We start from the raw sequence: 20,116 nt of genomic DNA on the forward strand, positions 1-20,116 counted from the left end.
GAGTCATGATCCGACATCATCGATTAATAACTAAACAATATGATTATCAGAGGGACAGAGACGAGCACACAAACACACACACACACACACACACACACAGAAACGCACACTCCCGCAGACAGACCCTGCAGTCAGTATCTCATAATTATTTGTTAACTATGTCAAAATATCGTTCCGTCCAAACCAGAAAAATATAAAATATCACCAGACTTGACTTATACAGCAGTGATAAATAATATTAACAGTGCACAAGTTTCATTCTCATGTAGCCGTTCTTAGTGTTTAAGTGGTCATTAAACATGCCCTGTAGTGCTCCTCATTAAACACAGTGAATCAAGCTTCCTCTGCCAACAAAGGCAGCTTTGTAAAGAAAAGTACCTTTGTGTTCTACTAATGTGAATACTTCATGAATTAGACACACTGATTCAGAAGGGGACCTGTTTTATCTGAGTGGCTGATAAGTTAAAACTTTCTCATGCTGTTCTTCAGTATGTCCATTGTTTTTGCAGAGTAAGTATGCAGCAGAGAGTCTATTTATGTTAGTACTCTGCCCTCAGCAGTGCCACACCTTTCATCAACCATTTCACAGCGCAATCAGTCCTTTTATCTCAAATCAGCAGGGACCCGAGAAAAGTGTGTGCGTTGCAACTTGGACTTTACTCTTTTATAGTCTTCAGATATGTACAGCTTTATGATGAACAAGAAACACACAAACAAAGAGGGGCCATGCTCCTCTGAAAGGCTGCAGTAAGCATTTTGTTCAGGAATGCGCGCACACACACACACACACACACACAAACACACAAACACACACACACGACTTTGGTTTGGTTTGACTTTCACTCAAAACCTCATACCTAACCTTAATCATGACCAATCCATGCCTAATCATAACCCTAACCACACCTGACCAATGACCTTAACTGGGATCTCAGAAATTAAGTTTTGTCTCATTAGGACGGGGCTCTAGTCCCCATAAGGGACTGCTTGTCCTGACAAGGGGAAAGACAAGTATGGAGCTTTCGAGGGCCTGATAGGACTCCCTTCCTGAGCGGTTGAACAATGTGCTGTTTGACCCATGTTTTTTCCTCCTCTTTCTTCCCATGCATTGTCACAGGGATTGGGGCCTGGCCTTAAGAGCAGAAAGGGGGGTTGGGGGTGTCTAGGGGAAAGAGGCTGCTGGCCAGCTCTGGCACAGAGGCTTTGCCCCCTGTAGTGACCAGGTCGAAGTGGCAGACTGGGGAGAGAAGTGTTGAGAAAACAGGCTGGGATCCCTGGGACAGGCTGATCTCCCTCCAATAACAGACACCTCATGATCCCATCACATCCATGCTCTCCTCTGCAGCCCTCTCAAGAAAAATGTTTTCCAGTTTCACAGTTTTTAACCAAAATACAGGCTACTTCAGGAAAAGCGACACCTGTTTACAGAATTAAGTCTTGACTGAAATGAGAGCTGCAGATTCCGTCTTCCTGTGATATTGGACTACTTTCTCCAAGACCGCACAGGTAGTATCCCACTATGTTATGTTTAGACATAATCCTTCTGTGTGAGAAGCTACCAATGTGAACAGTTTGTGAGATGCAAACATTTAGAATGGACATAAGAGTTTCTGCTTTTGGCAGATGTCTTATAAATGTCAAAAGCCAAAAAAACACAATATTTGTGAGTTGTTAGGTTAGAATTGGCTGTTAAAAAAAGATTCCTCAATCAAAGTTAAAAATACATTCAATTGCAAACAAATGTCTAATGTGGTATTATTCATATCATAAAAGATTTGAAAGTTCTTAAAGTACCATTGAGTTACTTCATCACGGGCAAAGACAACCTTATAATCAGTGTATACAGTAAGTTCCTAAGTTCACTTTCATAATAATAAGCCATCCAGTGAAAAATCCTCACCCAGGTGGTAACATTCCAAACCATCTCTATGCCTGGAAGACTCCAGCTGGGGTTTCAACTTCCCTTCCTCTCACCTTTCAAATTGACAAGACTCACCTTGCTAGTATGTGTTTTGATATCTGTGTTGTTGAAGCTTGTTAGTTGACCTCTGGCACTGCCAATGAACACATCCTAAACATGGGAGTAGGACACTGGGAAATCCCAACATGGAACCCCTCAGTTGGCATTTATGTGCTGTTATTTGTCATTACACTGACATTTGGCCAAGAGAGTGAGGTGATGATACCCAGTAAACAATATATGAACATGCACTATGTGTAAAGGGGCTATACAAAATGTGATGACTTTAACAGAGAGGAGAAACTAGCAGAAAACAAAAAAACTTGCCAGGTGAACGTAGGGCACAAAGTAGCCATAGAGGGCGGCGGGGATACCGAAGGCCCAAATGCGATATCCCAAAGATTTCCAGATGTTGAGGTTGAAGACCTTGCTCATGGGGGGGAACTTTCTGCCAGTCTGTGTGTTAGTGGATGTGACAGGCAGGAGGGGCCTGTAGGTGAGGCCAGCCAGCATCAGCACAAACATAAGGATGCAGAGAACACGCATGGTGTTCTGAAGGCCCACTCTCTCCAGCAGGCCCGACAGCGCAAACGGTAAAGTAATGGTGAAGACGCTGCTGCCAGCAGTAACGATTCCATTTACCAGGCCCAATCGCTTCTTGAAATAGTGGCCCAGGATGACCAGGCTGGGCTGGTAGGCAAAAGAACACCCGCAGGCGAAAACTATGCCATAGGTGAAGTACATGGGACCCAGGGACCTGTGAGGGACAAAACAGCATACATCAATGTACAGCTTTTCAACTCATTGCTGACATTAATATTTTGCCAGACCAAATTGACATTTGTTAAGCCAATTTTTGGTTTATCTTGACAAGTGGTTGACTTTTGTGTTTTCTCTCAACCTTAGACATAACATCAAATAGTATGTCAAGTTAAAAATGATTGTCGTCTACTGGTGTACATCCAAGTACAGGTACAAGAGCTCCCATTGTTTTAAAAGTCTTGTCTGAGATATAATAATCCTGTATCTGCTGTATTTGTATCACATAACTAAGACATTTTGCACCATAACGTGGTTGTCAACATGCCAGAAGTTTATGAATGAAACTTGTCAGTTACTTTATGAGCGGTTTACTACTTATATGTTGCACATGAATGTGATGAAACGTGGCGGAGACAGACTGGCTGCTTTGCTTGGATCAGATATTTTTGTATGTAAGTGTTAGTGCTTCCTCACGTGTAGAAAGGTATGGGTTTCAAGGAAATGATAACATTTCCTTGAAAGATTTTTAAACAACAGAGTGCTATGCACAGAGCCTCTCAGCAGCAGAGTAATGTTGAAAACCATTTTGGAAGCCTGATCGTTTCCCAAATATAGAATGAATAAATTCCTCTCTAATGTAGCTGTAAGCAGATATACAGTCTTTTTTTAGAGTTCCACAACTATAATTCAACATTTACAATGTAGAAATGAACAACCATCGTTGTTGATTTCTGGGTTTTAAAGCTGCCTGAGACGTTGACGCAGATTGTTATCTTAATGTTACAGTTAATGTTTTGTAGCTCACTACAGGAACTTGATTATGTTTCTCATTATATGTACAGGGTTTCAAGCACATCTGATCACGATCACATGAACATGAACCTAATCCTAAAAATGTCAGTCTCTATTTTGTTATAATGAATTGTAAGCCATGTTTATAACGATTGCAAAAATTGCTTCTAAGTGAGAATGGTGTTAAAGATATGTGTTATAGGTAAACTCCTCATTTAGGAATCACGTATCCAAACCGATATTAAAATAAGTCAATCTCTTGATTTGACAGTATTAACTATGAAGAGTTAACTAAATCTACTGGCTGACTGATGTCATAGTTTATGTAGTTATAGTATGATCTTGCTTGAATTTACAAATTTATTTATTTATTTTCTTACGTGACAAAGGAGCTGGCCAGGAGGCCAACCAGGCCGACCGCAGCTCCGCTCACTGCAGTTATCCTGCAGCCAAAAATGTCGGTGAAGACGCTGACGATGGGAGAGCAGAAGAAGATCATCCCCATGGAGAGTGAGCCCACCCATGCTGCAGGAGAAACAGAGTGAGAGCAAAACAGGGTGAATGAATGAGGAAATCTGACATAACAAGCTGTAAGATTATCATTCACATTCAAAACGGAACCCTGCTTAAGACACAAAACAACTCTCTGCGGTAAGAGGGTTAATGACAACAAAACAAAGCCGGATGAGGAAATAATATATCACTGGCACTCTTGTATCCATGCACACATTCACTCACACAAACATATACACTGTACAGCCTGTTTACTCAGGAAACTTTCTTGGGCATTAATTATAATCGACATTGTTTGTATCTGGATCCATTTTTCTGTGTAGCCTTGAAGAAAACATTTATAGAGCTGCCACTTGGCTTTCCAAACCGGCAATGACTAAGACCTGCAACAGCAGAAAAATACAGAGTTGAGAGGACATGTAGGAGTGGTCAGAAAAACACTTGGGCCTAAAATATCACCACAACAACAACACAAAGATAGCATGCAGATATATTTTACCTCTTGGATACATGATGATGAAACACCTCAATTATTCTCCCACTTATACTTAAAGATAATCGCAAAATAAATATTGTATATACTACTATAAAGAAATCCTGCTAATGTCACCCTCTACTGGCTGACACTGTCTACCTAAACTAGTCAGCTGGAGAGAACTCAGCTAATAGTTTGACATGTGATTGAGGGGGATAAGGGAGAAACCTTGCAGAGGAGGAGTACAGAGGACCTATGGAGAACATTGTCATGAGGTGCAATGACAATCACCCGAAGCTCAATATCAGCAAAACCAAAGAGCTTGTGCTGGGCTACCAGAGGAAAAGAAGCCCCCCTGAGCCTGTTCTGGTCGCTACCTGGGAAGGCGGGACTCCTAAGTCAAATTCCTTGTTTGTGCTCACATGCCAGTAAAGGGGATTCTGGTTGAACACACAGTTGTAGTCAGGGCATTTGACTTCTTCAAATTTGGATTATAATGTTAAATTATAATGTTATATTATCTACCATGAGTTTTGAGTTATGTCCAAACATGTCTTTAATCACAGGGACGTGTGACCTTTGACCAACAAAATCTGATCAGTTCATTCACGAGTTCAAGTGGACATTTGTGCCAGAAGTTTGTCCTCTTTAGGCCAGAAGCAACCTTGACCTTTGACCTCAGGGGAAATTCTTTGAAGCTTTCTCCTACGCCTTTAACTAGTTCACTTGTGCACCAACAGCACCATGATGACTTGGTAAATTCATTCAGCAATATCTGCCTCTCTATCCATGATGTAATCCTCTCAGACAAAAACTCAAATGAAGAAAGACTAAATGTGAATAGAAGTCTGAGTATATCTTGATATTTTGTTCCCTAAAAAGCCCCGTGGTCTGACATCAGGCTTCCCAAAACCTCTTTAAAGTTTATGCTAAAGAAACAGAAATCCTCATGTGGCTCTACACTAACCAATAGTTCTGCAGGTTACTTTGCTTTGGACAACCTTCAGAGACTGTTTTATCAAGTAAGCATATTTTCTAAAGTACAAGACACATATATTGATTGATTGATATTTGATAAGCCAATTTTTGGTAAATAGTAGACTTTTCTGTTTTCTCTCACCCTTAGAAATTACATCAAATAGTATGTCCCATTAAAAATGATTGTTGTCTACTGGTGTACATCCAAGTACAGGTACAAGAGCTCCCATTGTTTTAAAAGTCTTGTCTGAGATATAATAATCCTGTATCTGCTGTATTTGTATCACATAACTAAGACATTTTGCACCAGAACGTGGTTGTCAACATGCCAAAAGTTTATGCATGCAACTTGTCAGTTACTTTGATGAGTGGTTTACTACTTATATGTTGCACATGAATGTGATGAAAACATGAGGATGACACACTTGCTGCTTAGCTTTGATCATATATTTTGGTCTAGGTGTTAGTTACACACCATCTCTAATCTCTGCCAGGATTTTAATTTTATGTAATTGTTTAATGATGAGGATGATGATGATGGTTGTTGTTGTTGTTGTTATTATCATTGGAAATATAAGCAGATGTCTATTTCTGAGGCCGTATCCAAGTTTTTTTTATATTGCTTAAGACAAAGGGACAGCATAATGTGCTTACATATGCTAGCTGGAAACAACATTATTTACTCTGTCAGTGCCAGGCACATTGTTTTTGGCTTTTATTCCTACAAAGGAAAATAAAGAAACACATGAATATGGAGAAGAGAAAACCTTTTAACAATGCTGACAAAGCACACAAATTGTACAACCCCTAATGGAGCACCCTTTGACCATAAAGAGGATAGAGAAGCTAGGAGTGAGTGACATGTGTTGCTGGGAACCCCTGCCGGCCTGGGGCCCTTTAAAGTCTCCAATAATATCACTGTCTGATACTAGATAATAGTATAGAGAGGATAACAATGACTAGACGGGTGAGGAAAAGTCTGCACATGTGGCGCAAGATATATAGACTGAAGTGTTTTTCTCAATTCTGAGGCCGGGTCAGGGGAAAATATTGGGAAAAGGTAGAGCAGCTGGAGTTTCAGTGTTTTAGTTGTCTGTTTTTTACATGAGAGGGCACTGTGTCAGGTTTCAGAGGTACTCCTGGTTTTACAAATGTCTTTATTCCCTCTAAGTCCATATCTCACGTCATGCTGTCAGTATTACACACTCTCAGGTTTCCCCAAGAGAAGCAGTGAAGCAGCTTAGAACAAAAACACCCTGCTATCCTGATAAGATTAATCACAATTGTACAGTCTAGCCAGTCAAGTACATCTATTCACAGTGAATAAAATCAAACTGCTAAATGAATAAAAGTTGATAAGATTAATGTTTATTAGTTTTGTAAGCAATTGGTTATAAACGGGACACATTTAAACTGACCTGATGATGGTGATACATTAAAAATCAATAGGGACTGCCAATGTTATTTAACTACATTCTGAGGGAAGCATTAACATCTTTAATAGATGAATCAGTAAGTCAAGTAATTTCTTCTCTAAAGGCAGTAGGATTCATCCTTCAGGTATATCTGTACCAAATAACGCGGCAAATCATCTCTTACATTTTGAGACATTTCACTCCAAACCAAAAACTCCAAACTCATTGTTACACGAAGGAAAATGTCAGGGGATCACCAAATAGAATACGATTCAACCTCTGGTGACAAGGTTTAATGTCAACCTATCTTATATTTTATAAGAATTCCAGTTTGGACCAAAACAGGGAACCAACCAACTGACTGACATTGCCATCTGTTGAGCTATGCCTTTGGTGTGGCCAAAAATAAATCTACAGGGAATTCCAGTTTGTTTCAAGTAACATATAGACAGAGATTTTGCACAACTTTGTCACACCAGAGAATAGAAAAAGTCTGAGATATTGAAATGATCAGTAATTATATAGAGCTTTTCTAGTCTTGATGACCACTTAAAGTGTTTTTACAGTTTTGCTATCCACCCATTCACGCAAAAATTCATACAGTGCATCTTTGTACTTTTTCTTTCATCGTCACTCATAGACTGTCGTCACAGTTGTCAGGGGCAATTTGGGGTTCAGTATCTTGCCCAAGGGAATCGGGGGAAAGGGATTGAACCGCCAACCTTCCGGTTAGTTTACGATCTGCTCTATCTCCTGCCATTGCCCACCCACAATCAGGCATTTTTGTAAAGACTCTTTGGAACTTTTCCTTCCTCTTAACCACTCGTCTGTAATTGATATAAGTTGTATTCTTTACACGCATGGTGAAGTTTGGATGGTTAGTTAAAACAAACTCATGGGATTGTTGATGCTGGAGGGAATTGAATTTAACATATTCTGATGAGCAGCAATATCCCTTTGTAAAAGGCTACACATTTTTATACTTTCACATGTAAAAACACTAAAGTGTGAGCTACATATAGTTTCCATCCTCTTGCTAAATACCGGTGTAAGCCAGCACAGTGCCAAAACTTCATAAGATTTCTTCCAGACACTGTGGTCGGAAGACCGCCCCAAATTCAATGGGATCTGCTCTGCCTGGTCAAATATTTGTGGGGATAATAGCTCCCTTTAAGCAACATAATGTAATAAATGGCAGTGGACAAGAAAGCAAGAGAATCCCTCGAAGACAACAGGAAATTGTTGTTATGGTTTCATCTGCTGGCTTTCTTGATTTAAAAAGCATTTATGCTTCAGACAAAGGAATTCCACATTGAAAAATGTAATTTCAGGATTTTCTCTGTCCCAGTGACCATCCATTGGTAGCCGCGGGACACTGACAGATGAGGCAGAGTTGCCCTAAGATGTCTGTCTGCTCTGCTGGAAAACCCCTCTGCTCTGAACTCGATCACCCCACAATGAGTCAACTTACCGCAGTGAACACTGTATAAAACACTGCCTCTTAAAAACCTGAAAGGATGTATTCAAAAGCAACTGAAATGATACTATAGTGACAGTTCTTGGACAGATGTAGAATGCAAATCCTTGTTGTCCAGTCATATCAGCAGCTTGCTGTTTGACCCTCTTGTGCTGCCTAGAATAATGGCTCCTCACCTTTTCTGTCTGGTGCACCCAATAACCCTCCAACACACCAAATATGGCTCCCATCATATTCCAAATAGGTTTTTCGAATATATTACAAATGATTACAAACTATTATTTTACCATAATAATTGCATAAAATGGATATTGTTACAGTTAGGGCTGGGAGGTTGACCTAATAATGTATAGAAACTGACATTTATAACCTCTAACTGACTAAACTTGTTCATGTCGGTTAGTTTGGTTACTACTTTCCCAATGCGTGCTTTCTAGTACTATCAGGTTTCCGATGTGCTAATTTTGCAGCGGCGGAGCAGGTACATTGTGTCGTGCCGTATTATCCTGTCCTCCCTCCTCTGCTGACCTACCGTACTTGAACTTTAAACTGTGTTTGTTTGATGCGCTCTAGAGTTTATGAGACCCGTATGTAACATTGAAGAAAAAGGCCAACATTGGAGATGTAACGTGACACACACAGCCAGGACATAAAGTTACCTGAATGATCCAAATTTATGATCAGATGCCTTTGATTAATAACTAAAGAAATGTGATTGTGTGAAGAGCAACAGAGACAAGCAGACACACAGAAACTCTTGCAGACAGGAGAAGAGTTCTTCCTGTAGATTATGACGCAACTTGGTGTTTTAACTTCATTGTTGCAGAAGAAGGGATTTCTGTTTAATATTAACATAAATATGAATTCAGCAGGTTTTTATAACGATCAGTTGGCATAAAATAATTTCTCCACATTTCACATTTCTCCAGTATTAGCATCGCTACACTGGCTTCTGGTTAAATCAAAAATAGAATTTAAAATGATCCTCCTCACGTTCAAGGCCCTTAATATTATGGCGCCATTTTATCTTAAAGAGCTGTTAGTACCTTATCAACCCACTAGAGCACTCCGCTCCCAGAATTCAGGTTTACTTGTCATCCCTAGAGCTTTCAGCCATCAAGCCCCTCTCCTGTGGAATAATCTCTCACTTTCAATTCGGGAAGCAGACACCATCTGTACGTTTAAGATTAGGCTTCTTATAGTTAGAGCTGGTCCAGGCTTGTCTTAGACCTGCTCTCAGATATGCTGCTATAGCTCTAGAAGGTGGATAACATCTGGCGGTATGCATGTCCTATGTTCTAAAATAGGAAGCGTTTAGTTTAAAAAGGCATAGAGGTATTGGTCTAATCTACTGAGTGGGCCACATGGCTTTCATAGTACTGCCATACAAACCAGTAGCTAGCCAATTTTACATTGAGCCTCAGTGTACCCTCAATTTCGGCCTGTATCATTGAATAAAAGGCAAAAACACCTGATGGCGCTAAGGTGCACAGAGAATTTATGACACATGACACACGGAGCTTCTCTTTCCAGCTTCTCCTTCCACTTCTCAAATCTTTATCACATCAAAGTAATTCATACCTCATCAATACATGTTTCTGACTTGACCCCTTCCCTGGAGTCCCTTTGCCTTATCATCCGCAGATCCAGGGCCGCAGCTGTGGCCACATCGTGGATTACGATCTGTGGATCACGTATCTGAGATCATAATGGTGGATCCAGTTTCTGTGGACTATAGTGGCATCCGAATTTGATGGTGGATAATGAATATGGGCTATACAAATAAAATTTGATTGATTGATTGATTGATAACACCTAACCATAGTGACTTGTCAGCAGTTTACCCAAGACTTTTATCGATTTATTCAAAATATTTTGTAATTTATTCTGGCTAATAATTTCAACCCTTTAATTTTAGCATTTCTCTAGTTTCTCAGTTTGCCTCAGTGAATCATTTCGAACATTTATCTTTTTGACACACACACACTTTATCACATCACATGGAGTATGCGTTCCAACTAGGGTTACAGTGGTCATGGTTTAACAGTTTACCATGTGGTAAAAACTGATAACTATTGTCTCTTGTTTTTTACTGGTTTTGAAAACGTGTGCATATGTTTTTTTCTCCTTGACGGCCTGTCAGTCTCATCTGGTGTCAATGCAACACACACAGACCCACACGCACACGCACGCACACAGAATTAAATATAAATTATATATCACTTTTCTAGTTTTGATGACCACTCAAAGCACCACAGTAAACGCACCATCCAAATAACTTTCCACATCACAAATCCTGGCAATGTCTTTGTTGTTCGTTCTGTCCTGACACCCAGACACAGGTACAGACAGGATGAGTGTGGCTGCTGTCACACACCTACAATAAAATGGCAACTATGATTATCATGCACAGAACGTGTGATGGAATTTCTCACCATTTTCACAATTTGTACAAATAACACAATCAAAAGATTCGTGGAGAAAATAATCTGCCGATTAATCAATTTTGAAAATAACCATTTGCAGTTAGATAGAAAAAAAAAATCCACCTACGACAATCACCTTTATCATTAATGCATGGGTCAAAATAATCTGAAGATATAACCTACAATAGTACAACGGTCACAGGGGATATTTTCCTTTTAATATTTAAGTATATAATTCATACTTAAATACTTAATCAAATCATTATTCATATTCCTTCAAATTAGTTGAGCTTTCCATGTATGCAAATACCAACAGGGGTAAATTAACCACTGGTAAACAATGGACAAGAACATCGAATAAAACCAGATGTGTAAAGCACAGAGTGGCCCTAATGGATCCCTGACGATTTGTGAATAAATTCAGGAGTGCATTAAAGCAGCTGGCTGGACTTATCTATTTACTAAAGTAATGGAAACAACTAACGGACAAGCATACTTTGGTTCATATAACAGTTGAGGGACAGCCCATTTTCCTGGCTTGGCCAAATAAACAGTATCTTCCTGTAGCACATTCTAGGAACCTGTGGACTAAAGATGCTGTGGACTAAAGATACACACACAAACACACACACCTGTGCACTTTGTAAACTGATGAAATTACCATTTTCATCTTTTGTCAAGATTTGACAACACTTTTGTCTTTCTAATGCAGCAAATTTTAAGTGGGAAATTGTTTCGTTTAATTTAGATAAACTGCTGTTGCTCCTGCTAGAAATACATAATTTCCTGTGGTGGAAAATAATTCTCCTGAGCTTTGCTTTAGTTCAACTTCTTTCGATGTCAAAAAGTTGTAGCTTTATTTGAAGTGATGTGCTACAACTCACCTCACATTCTTTCTTCCAGTGTTACCTGCAGGGAAACTAACACCTCTGGCCTTTCATGCTGGATGGGAACACACAGTACACAGCACTCACTGGATCTGCACTGACAGACATTACAGATGGCGCAGCTCAATTATTTCTGAAGTTGCTGCTGCAGTAGATCTTCCACTCAATATATGGGTCAGAAAGTGAATCACACTGTACTCAAACTCACTTTTGGCTCACACAGGGCAGAGTAAAGTTTCCTTGGGTTAAGTCTGAGCATAGAGGACAAAGAAAGAAAAAAACAAGAACGTTTTTTAAAAAGGCAAAGAAAAGTGTAGCATTGTGTGTAGAGAGCTTTGTGTTTCCCAGTAGGGCCTTGAATTGCATCCTGCCACAGCTTTGTTTCTTACCATTTGTCTCAATAGAAAAAAAATTGGCAACGCACTCTCCCTCTAAAAAAACCAAAGCAGAGCCAGTGGTAGGGTTAATGGGTTTACAAGCTGTGGCCTATGACACGCTAAACATGTTCGGCACATAGCTGAAACTCATTACAAATTACCCCTACTGAGGGAGTATTAACAAAATAACCACTGGAACATCTCCACAGCTGACTCCTGTCTGCTCTAAAATGTATATCCATTGCCATGATAAACCATAGATGAAGTTCTTTGAATATGCATAATCTTGCCTGGGTCAGACTTCAAGACAAAGAAGCACTGAAGTTGATGTTGAATTAAATGTCAAGATGATGCATGTGTTGTTAGGACAACAGCTCTCTCATTACTACTGACAGCTACAGTGGGAGGACAATATTAAAAGCAGGGGATGTGTTTTGTTTTTTTAGATAACAGGATTACATTATTAGAAAAAAGCCATGTGGTGCGTGGCTGCATGCACCTTGGTGTTACACTGATCCTTTCAAGCCTTAATCAAAGAAGCCCAGGTTAATACTTTACTACAGCTCATAATTAATCCCTATTCAGACTGGACTGGCTCAACAGGAGGAGGTACACTACAAAAATATTCAGCTGGATTTTAGAAAAAAGACATGAAACAAATTAAAGAAATGTCCCATGCTTCATAACGGCACAAACAAAGGTTTTATTGGAATTATATGGAAAGACTGAGAGAGTAAAAATCAGATAGGTCTTCTTGGCCCTGAATGCACAAGGAAGCATCACAATCACTACTCCATCTCCTGCTTTGAGCAGCTGGAAGCCATTTGCAGAATGCCATGTGCTTGCATCCGAAGTTGTGTCCCTTGTGTCCCACATCCGTTCTCTGGCCTCACACCACAGGAAGAGAAAACGTCTGCTTTATGATGCAGCTAAAAATTCAGGGGATCAGGCGGAGAGTAATTTTTTCCTGCGTATAAAACAGGGAGAATACACATAATATGTAGAGAATGCTTGGAATGACTTCCCGTAATCGAGAGGTCCATAAGAAAAATGGGAGTTGTGTTCTGTAAGAGGAGAAAGGGGGTGGTGATGCAAAGCTGGTTGGTGATTGGGGGAGCTTTTCATCCACCCCATTTTAAGTGCATAGTATAGAAATGGCAACAAGCCATTTGGATTTGCCTTAGGTTGCCACGATGTCTGCAGAGCCTGACTGGTCCAATTTTGTCTGCATAAAGTTTGAAGATGGAATAGTCAAATATGACTTTAGATAAACTAAACACAATAGAGAAAATAAAATATTTTTTTTATCATTGCATATTGCCAGCAGCAGTCCACACATACTTATACTCTAACTTTGCAGATATTCCCAGTGAAGAGGCTGTCTGCGCTAACTTTCTAAGCTCATTAACTGAGCTGACTGATCATATGCCTCTCATAATGCTGCATGTGATGTTTGATGAGGTCTGAGCTGTCATTTACAAAGTGGATTACCACCAAGACAAGACACAGAAGAGATTAAAGTTAAATCAGAGTTTGCCTCCTCTACCATTTATGGGCTTTGAAGATGAAAGTTAAAGCTTCATTAATTGCTAAATAGATAAAAGATTAACTGCTACAAAGTAAGTGGCTGTATCTTTGATAGATATCTTTCTTATTTTACACATAAAGGATTGCAAAAAAAGCAGAATTGTGATGGAAACACAGTCAAACACCTTAAATTGCATCAACTGAGTCTATTCCCATTGACTGCATCGACCTTTCAATATCAAACTAATACCTAGGGGCACTGACTCAATGACCCCAGCTGTAGAGATTCAATACATCCCCCACCGTTTCAGTCATTCAGAGGTTGCCTGACAACAGGCCGACATATCAATCTGCTCATGTTGTCTTCCAGCCCCTCAGGCTGTGGCCTGATGATGTGTGTCATCTGCAGAACCTCTAACAATTGGTCCTTCTGCTGCCACTGAAGGCCTGCTCCAGGCTTTATCTCTTGGCAACCTTCACCTAAACCCACGCTTACACTCCACTGAGATCAAACAGCCAGTTAAATATTAACCTGTGTGTGCTTAAAACTTGTCATAGCTTTTTGGACTGCTTAGATCCATATAATGTTGTGTTATTATGACTTAGGTTGCACAAACAGGCCAGCAGTTAGAGCTCCACACTCAAATGTTCTTAAGACTGTAACTTCTAGATCTACTTGAAATTAAATTAACAGAATGAGACTATTACCAGTTCGGTTTCTGCTGGAAAATGACACAAATCTACAAAAAGAGATTCCACACAGCAAGACTATAACATTTCAAATGATGAAAACAAAATAAGAAAAAATTGTCTGAGGGGGCATATCCTTGGAGGGTTACAAAGACCTCGATATCATAGCCAACAGTACCCTGAGTGCTGTTAGGTGCCGGGATGAAATCCTCAGGGCTGGAGCAGTGGGCCCCGGGTTCCTCCAGGTGCAGGACAATGCCCAGCCTCATGTGGCCAGAATGTGTAGGCAGTTCCATGATGATAGAGGCATCAATGCCATTTGCTGGCCCTCACATTCCCCTGACCCAAATCCAATTGAGCACCTATGGGATGTTATGTATCATTGTAATTGATGATACCAAGTACCTCCACAGACTGTCCAGGAGCTCACTGATGCCCTGATCCAGGTCTGGGAGGAGATCCCCCAGGACACCATCCTCCGACTCATAAGAGGCATGCTTAGACGTTGTCGGGAGTGCATACAGGCACACAGAGGCCATACACCAGTGATCGCCAATCGGTCGATCGCAATCAACTGGTCGATCTCCACAGTCTTCACTGTTGATTCCTGTAAACCTCTGGAATCTCAAGCTACAGTTGCGCGGCAGATAAGCTGTGTGTCAGTTGTCTGTTAATCACATTCACAGTGTGTTCGCTGCTTGTGGCGAAGCTGCTGGTTTATCTCCTGCATTTCCTTCAATACAACTCGGATTATGTACTAAACTTAACTTCAGGACACTACAGTATGAGGACCTGCAATTTCCGGTCTTGCGATAACATTCAAACAAATGAATAGATTTAGGAAGTGAATCGCTGGAGTGCTTTTACTTTGAAAGGAAGTGTTGGAAATACATACATTAGTGACATGGACAGATGAATAGATTTAATAGAAAATTATCTATCCCTCCGAGTTTTAATGTTAATCGGTTGAATATATGTCAGACACATAAATAGTTTCAAAGCAGATTTGCGTTTCAAATAAAATCATTTCATTTGTTTAAAAAGATGCAGGGCTTCATATTGTATAGTACTGGTAATTATTACAAAGAAATAATCATATTTATGGTAATTTTCAAGGCAAAGCCTCCTCTACCATTTATGGGCTTTAAAGACGAAAATGAATGCTTGATCATTCATGACACAAAATAAGTGGCTGTATCTTTAATAGCTATCTTTCTTCTTTAACATATACAGGATTGCAACAAAGCCGAACTTTGATGGAAACACAATCAAACGCAACAAAAAGATTGTGCTGCAGTAGCAGCTGCTCTGCAGAATACATTGTTAAACTGAGAGGCTTCATATTGTACATTGAACAGATTTTATTAATAAGAATAGATATTAATGTTAATATAAATATACATTTGCATAACTGCCTTTATTGTGTATATGTATGCTCCCACATTGAGGCTTTAACTGAATTTGCACAAATATTACATATTACTGAGTCAAGATCAAGATCTATTGTGTGATTTAAGTGGTCCCTTAAATTTTTTAAGCAGTGTACTAATACTCTCTTACTTATTATTTATATCATTGTAACCATCAGTCTGACAATGCTTATATACAAAAGTTATACTATTTTTCCTGGTCTCTGTCTCTTATTTCTCCCCCTCTTTTTCTATTCTTCCTCGTTTCTCTCCTCTCATCACAGCTAGTTGAGGCAGATGTCACTTCTGATTCAACCTTGACTTTATGACCATCCTCTGCTATTGTTACCCTAAACTTGCACTTCCCATTATCCTGTAGTTGTAAAAGCCCAGGCGATCTTACAGCAGTACGTCAGATTATTGCATTATGGAAGAATGGCATTTATGATCTTGTGTGACAGGAAAAGAGTGCACAAGCAACATCGAAGTCTCAACATCGGTCTGAGTTGCAAAAACACACACTAAGATCAGGGTCAGAGTTCTTGTTGATGGATTTATGGCTGCCACACTTAAACTACCTTTCATCTAATGCTGGCAGGGGCGGGTCAAACTCCAACCAATTACTGCAGCGTCAGCTGCCTAGCTGCAGTGGAGCCTGTTGTTCTGATCATACTCAGCGTGGTGGCTTTCACTGACAGTGATAGTGACAAAATGTTTTCAGCTTAACAAATGGATGAGCCAGTTTCACTTCCAGAGACAAAATAGTAACTCCAGCTTGATGTTTTACTTGTGTTCTGAGTGAAAAGGATATTCAGGAAAAGTATGGGCACCTGACTTCTTTTTATTGATCTAAAAGTATATCACCACAAGAGGTCAGGTTACTTTAGATTCATCAAAACAGCCATATCAAGGACTGTAAACCCTGTGTCTGTTCCAAAGGTCTTGGTACATGCGGGTTAGTTGTTATAATGGCATGAGGCCCAGGAACAACCTCCATCTGGCATTCCCACAGGGCGGGAATCAGAGTCTGGAACACAGATGTGAAGGCCACTGGCCTCAGTTCAGACCAGTCTATGAGATGAACCTCCCCGCCCCAGCATTGTGCATCATGATTGGTTGATTAATCAAACTAATATCCCAGGTTTGTGTGCATTATCTGTGGAGCCAAAGAAGAAACACCTGTTGTATGACAGCTGAAGATGTCAAGAAGCCTGTCATGAATAACTGGTTTTACACAGAATGTGCGTTTGGAAACTTCTTCAAGATCAAGCTTTTTTATAGTTTTCTTCAGTTTTGAAGAAAACTATAAGAGAATAAAGTATTTCTTTAGATGGTGAAGGAGATCCTGCTGAAAACAAAATGGGCCTTGCAGCACATTGCTTTTTTTGTTTGAATCTCATTATGTTTAACCATAAGGATAAGATAATCCATGTTCTTCAAAGAGCTCTAACAGTGTTAGTTAATAAAACAACACTGAGCTTTGAGGGGCAGTAAAGAAGTAAATGACTGCCTTATCAGAACAGAAAACTAAGATGAAACCATGCAAATGAATCAAGAAAAAATATGACTGCCTACCTTATCAACTGCAACCGTGCACACTGCATTCAGTGCTATGTTGTGCAAGAGGTCAATTCCAGCTTGTCACAGCTCACAGGTAGGTAACCCAGGGTCATATTAATTCATCCATTTGAAACAGCCAAGTCATGGTTCCCAGAATGAATTGACACACATACTAATTTAACTACAACAGGACTTGTAGCATTATCCTTAAAAAACTAATACTAAGGAAGTTAGATCTAGCCATTTAGATAAACAAATTATCGCATTCTCCTCACATACCTTTAAATTAACATAAAGTTGCCTCATACCATAAATTATTCCTTTAATAACTTATTCATTTTCTGATGTGTTCTATATATTAATATTTCATCACTGAAATGTAAAGTGTTAACAGGTTTTTTTATGTTGAAGTATTTTCTCTCAGCAAGGGAGTTTGAATGTGAGAAGACGCGTGTTGCAACATGTGAGTTGTTTGACTCTGTTGGGTCTCACAAGTTCACAACACAGGCTCGTATGTGTTTTCAAAGAGCAATCAACTGTATTTCAGCCCGACAGACAGACAGACATGAAGTCAGTCGATAATTTCGATATTATGTACGATTTGCTAATGAAAGCTATTGTTACATAGCTATTAATGCACATTAAAGAACATTAATGAATAATGAGTAAATGTTTGTTTAGAATGTTTGTTTAGAAATGGAATGAGTTATTTCTCCATGTTATGTGGGAGGCTTTCATCTGTGTTTTAATGACTTGAACTTTTCATACAAACTGTTCAGTCAAATTACCCCTACATGTATAAATAAATATAATCAAGATAATATTGTCCCCAAACATACTGTCTAATGCGACCATGAGGCAGAATGTGTAGCTGTGTCCAAGTCTGGGGTCTGTATCCAATAGGGGTGGGAATTGGCAAAAATGTGATGATTCAATAGTATTGCGATATTTGGGCCACGATTCAATATTATTGCGATTCTTAACATATTGCAATACAGCAAGTATTGCAATTCGATTCTGCGATATATTGCGATTCATGTCCCCCATATTCAAAGGCATTACAAAAAATGAGGAAAATAAGACTGCTCAAGTCACTTAAAATGTCACATTTAATTCTGTGACAACAACATTGTCTTCTACACATTAACTGAAGTGCAAAAACTAAGAAAGGGTAGTTCAAAAACTTTGTCCTTGAACATTCAGGACACAGGACCTTTGTAATTATTTTCTGAATAAGAGACCTCTCACATGAACACTGAGCTCCCAGCACATAACTTAAAATTATTTAAATACAATACAGTAACATAAAGCAGACATAATAGCGTAACATAAACCTGAGAATAATCATATAAATAAGAGTAACTTAGAGCTTCAAACTGAGCTTCCAGTCCAGTTGGCTGCAAGGTCATGACCCAAAATGCTAAATTCATTTGGGAATATTGGCATTTTTGTTCAGAAAAAGGAGTTGGTCAACATGCTCAGATGTTAAAGTGCTCCTCTGGGCCGTTACTATATCTCCTGCAGTGGAGAACATCCTTTCAGTAGACACACTAGGTATCTTTTAAACTCTGAAACTTTCCTCATCATGCTATATATATATAATTAAATATTCCAAAAATTGTAAATAAAGTATTAAAAAAACTTTAAAAAATGTGTGCTATAGTATCGATATAATCGCGTGCGCAAAATTTCGCGATACTGAACAGAAATCGATTTTTTAATCTAGTATCCAACTGGGTTGTCCCAGGACTTCGTAGGTTATCTCATCATGCAACAAATTTAAATCATGTTTGGTGTGAATGCACCATACGGGTGGGACAAGCTGGTGAGGCAAATTGGAAATCCTCTTTAAACTGTCTGATTTCAGTTCAGCCTTTATAGTCTGTTGTAAGAAGGCCTTCAGAGCACTTCTTCTGAAGGATAAATGGTAAAGGGTCTGTATTTATATTGCGACTTTCTAGTCTTAATGCCCATTGAATTCAAATGCATCTTATAACAACGGTTCATTATATACTGTAATGTACCACAATAACACTGAATCTGAACTCTTACACACTGCTCCTCTCTTTGAGGAGCAACCCCATGCAGTTTCCATATCTTCAAACATCTAAAGAATAGAAACCTCTAATCATGCTTCTTTATTTTGTCACTAATTATAAGTAGCCCCACGTCATATCCTAAGTCCAGAAGGGCCTGTCCCTTGCAACTGTATATGCTACTTGTGCCAAAAACAACCTCCATATATTGAAGTCATGCTCTAAACATGCCCTAGTATGCAATGAAAAACATGCTAACACATCTGCTAAAAATCAAAGCTGTGGTCATAAATCTTCACTCGGCTCCAATTTCTCCACAGCGGTGCATAGTTTCCCTATAAAACCATAAGTGCAGGACACAGAGGGAGAGGACTGCTAGTTTAAGCTGCTGTGTTTAAGTAGATGCAAGGCAAACTGCTGTCTTAAGACAAGTAATAAAATGTTGTTGTATAGGCTATCATTTCTAAAAAGTTGGGTAAAAATAGGGTCTTTTTTATCATAGTAGCACAAAGGAAATCCTTCTCAATGAGGAAGATAATGAGAGATCGAATGTTTTATCCAGCTGTAGGTCATCACCAGACTCTGCGCTAACTATCAGTCTTTAAACTGCAGGTCTTATCTTACAGAAACACCAACATTAAAAGGGCAGGGATCCCATCATAATGATACATGATGTTTATCAAGTCTTTCTGGCTTCTCATTCGGACTCTCAAAGTAACTGGCTCCTTCCAGTTCCCCCTTGCCATCCTCTGCACTTCTTCTCTGCCGGTTTCCCACTTCCCAACCATTCAACTGGGTGATTAAAGCAGGAAGAGCTTGACTTCATGTTTAC

General features: G+C 39.4%; 1 protein-coding gene across 1 annotated transcript in view; it reads right to left on the reverse strand.

Moving 5' to 3' along the window:
• Positions 1-20,116, reverse strand: part of slc16a10 (solute carrier family 16 member 10) — a 29,318-nt gene that overhangs the window by 5,501 nt on the left and 3,701 nt on the right. The window contains exons 2-3 of the mRNA XM_061091338.1: positions 3,895-4,039; positions 2,288-2,717 (exon numbers count right to left, since the gene is read on the reverse strand). Coding sequence (XP_060947321.1) covers positions 2,288-2,717; positions 3,895-4,039 — 575 coding nt within the window. The remainder of the gene's footprint in view (positions 1-2,287; positions 2,718-3,894; positions 4,040-20,116) is intronic.

This window comes from Limanda limanda, chromosome 18, assembly GCF_963576545.1.
Source record: "Limanda limanda chromosome 18, fLimLim1.1, whole genome shotgun sequence".
NCBI lineage: Eukaryota > Metazoa > Chordata > Actinopteri > Pleuronectiformes > Pleuronectidae > Limanda > Limanda limanda.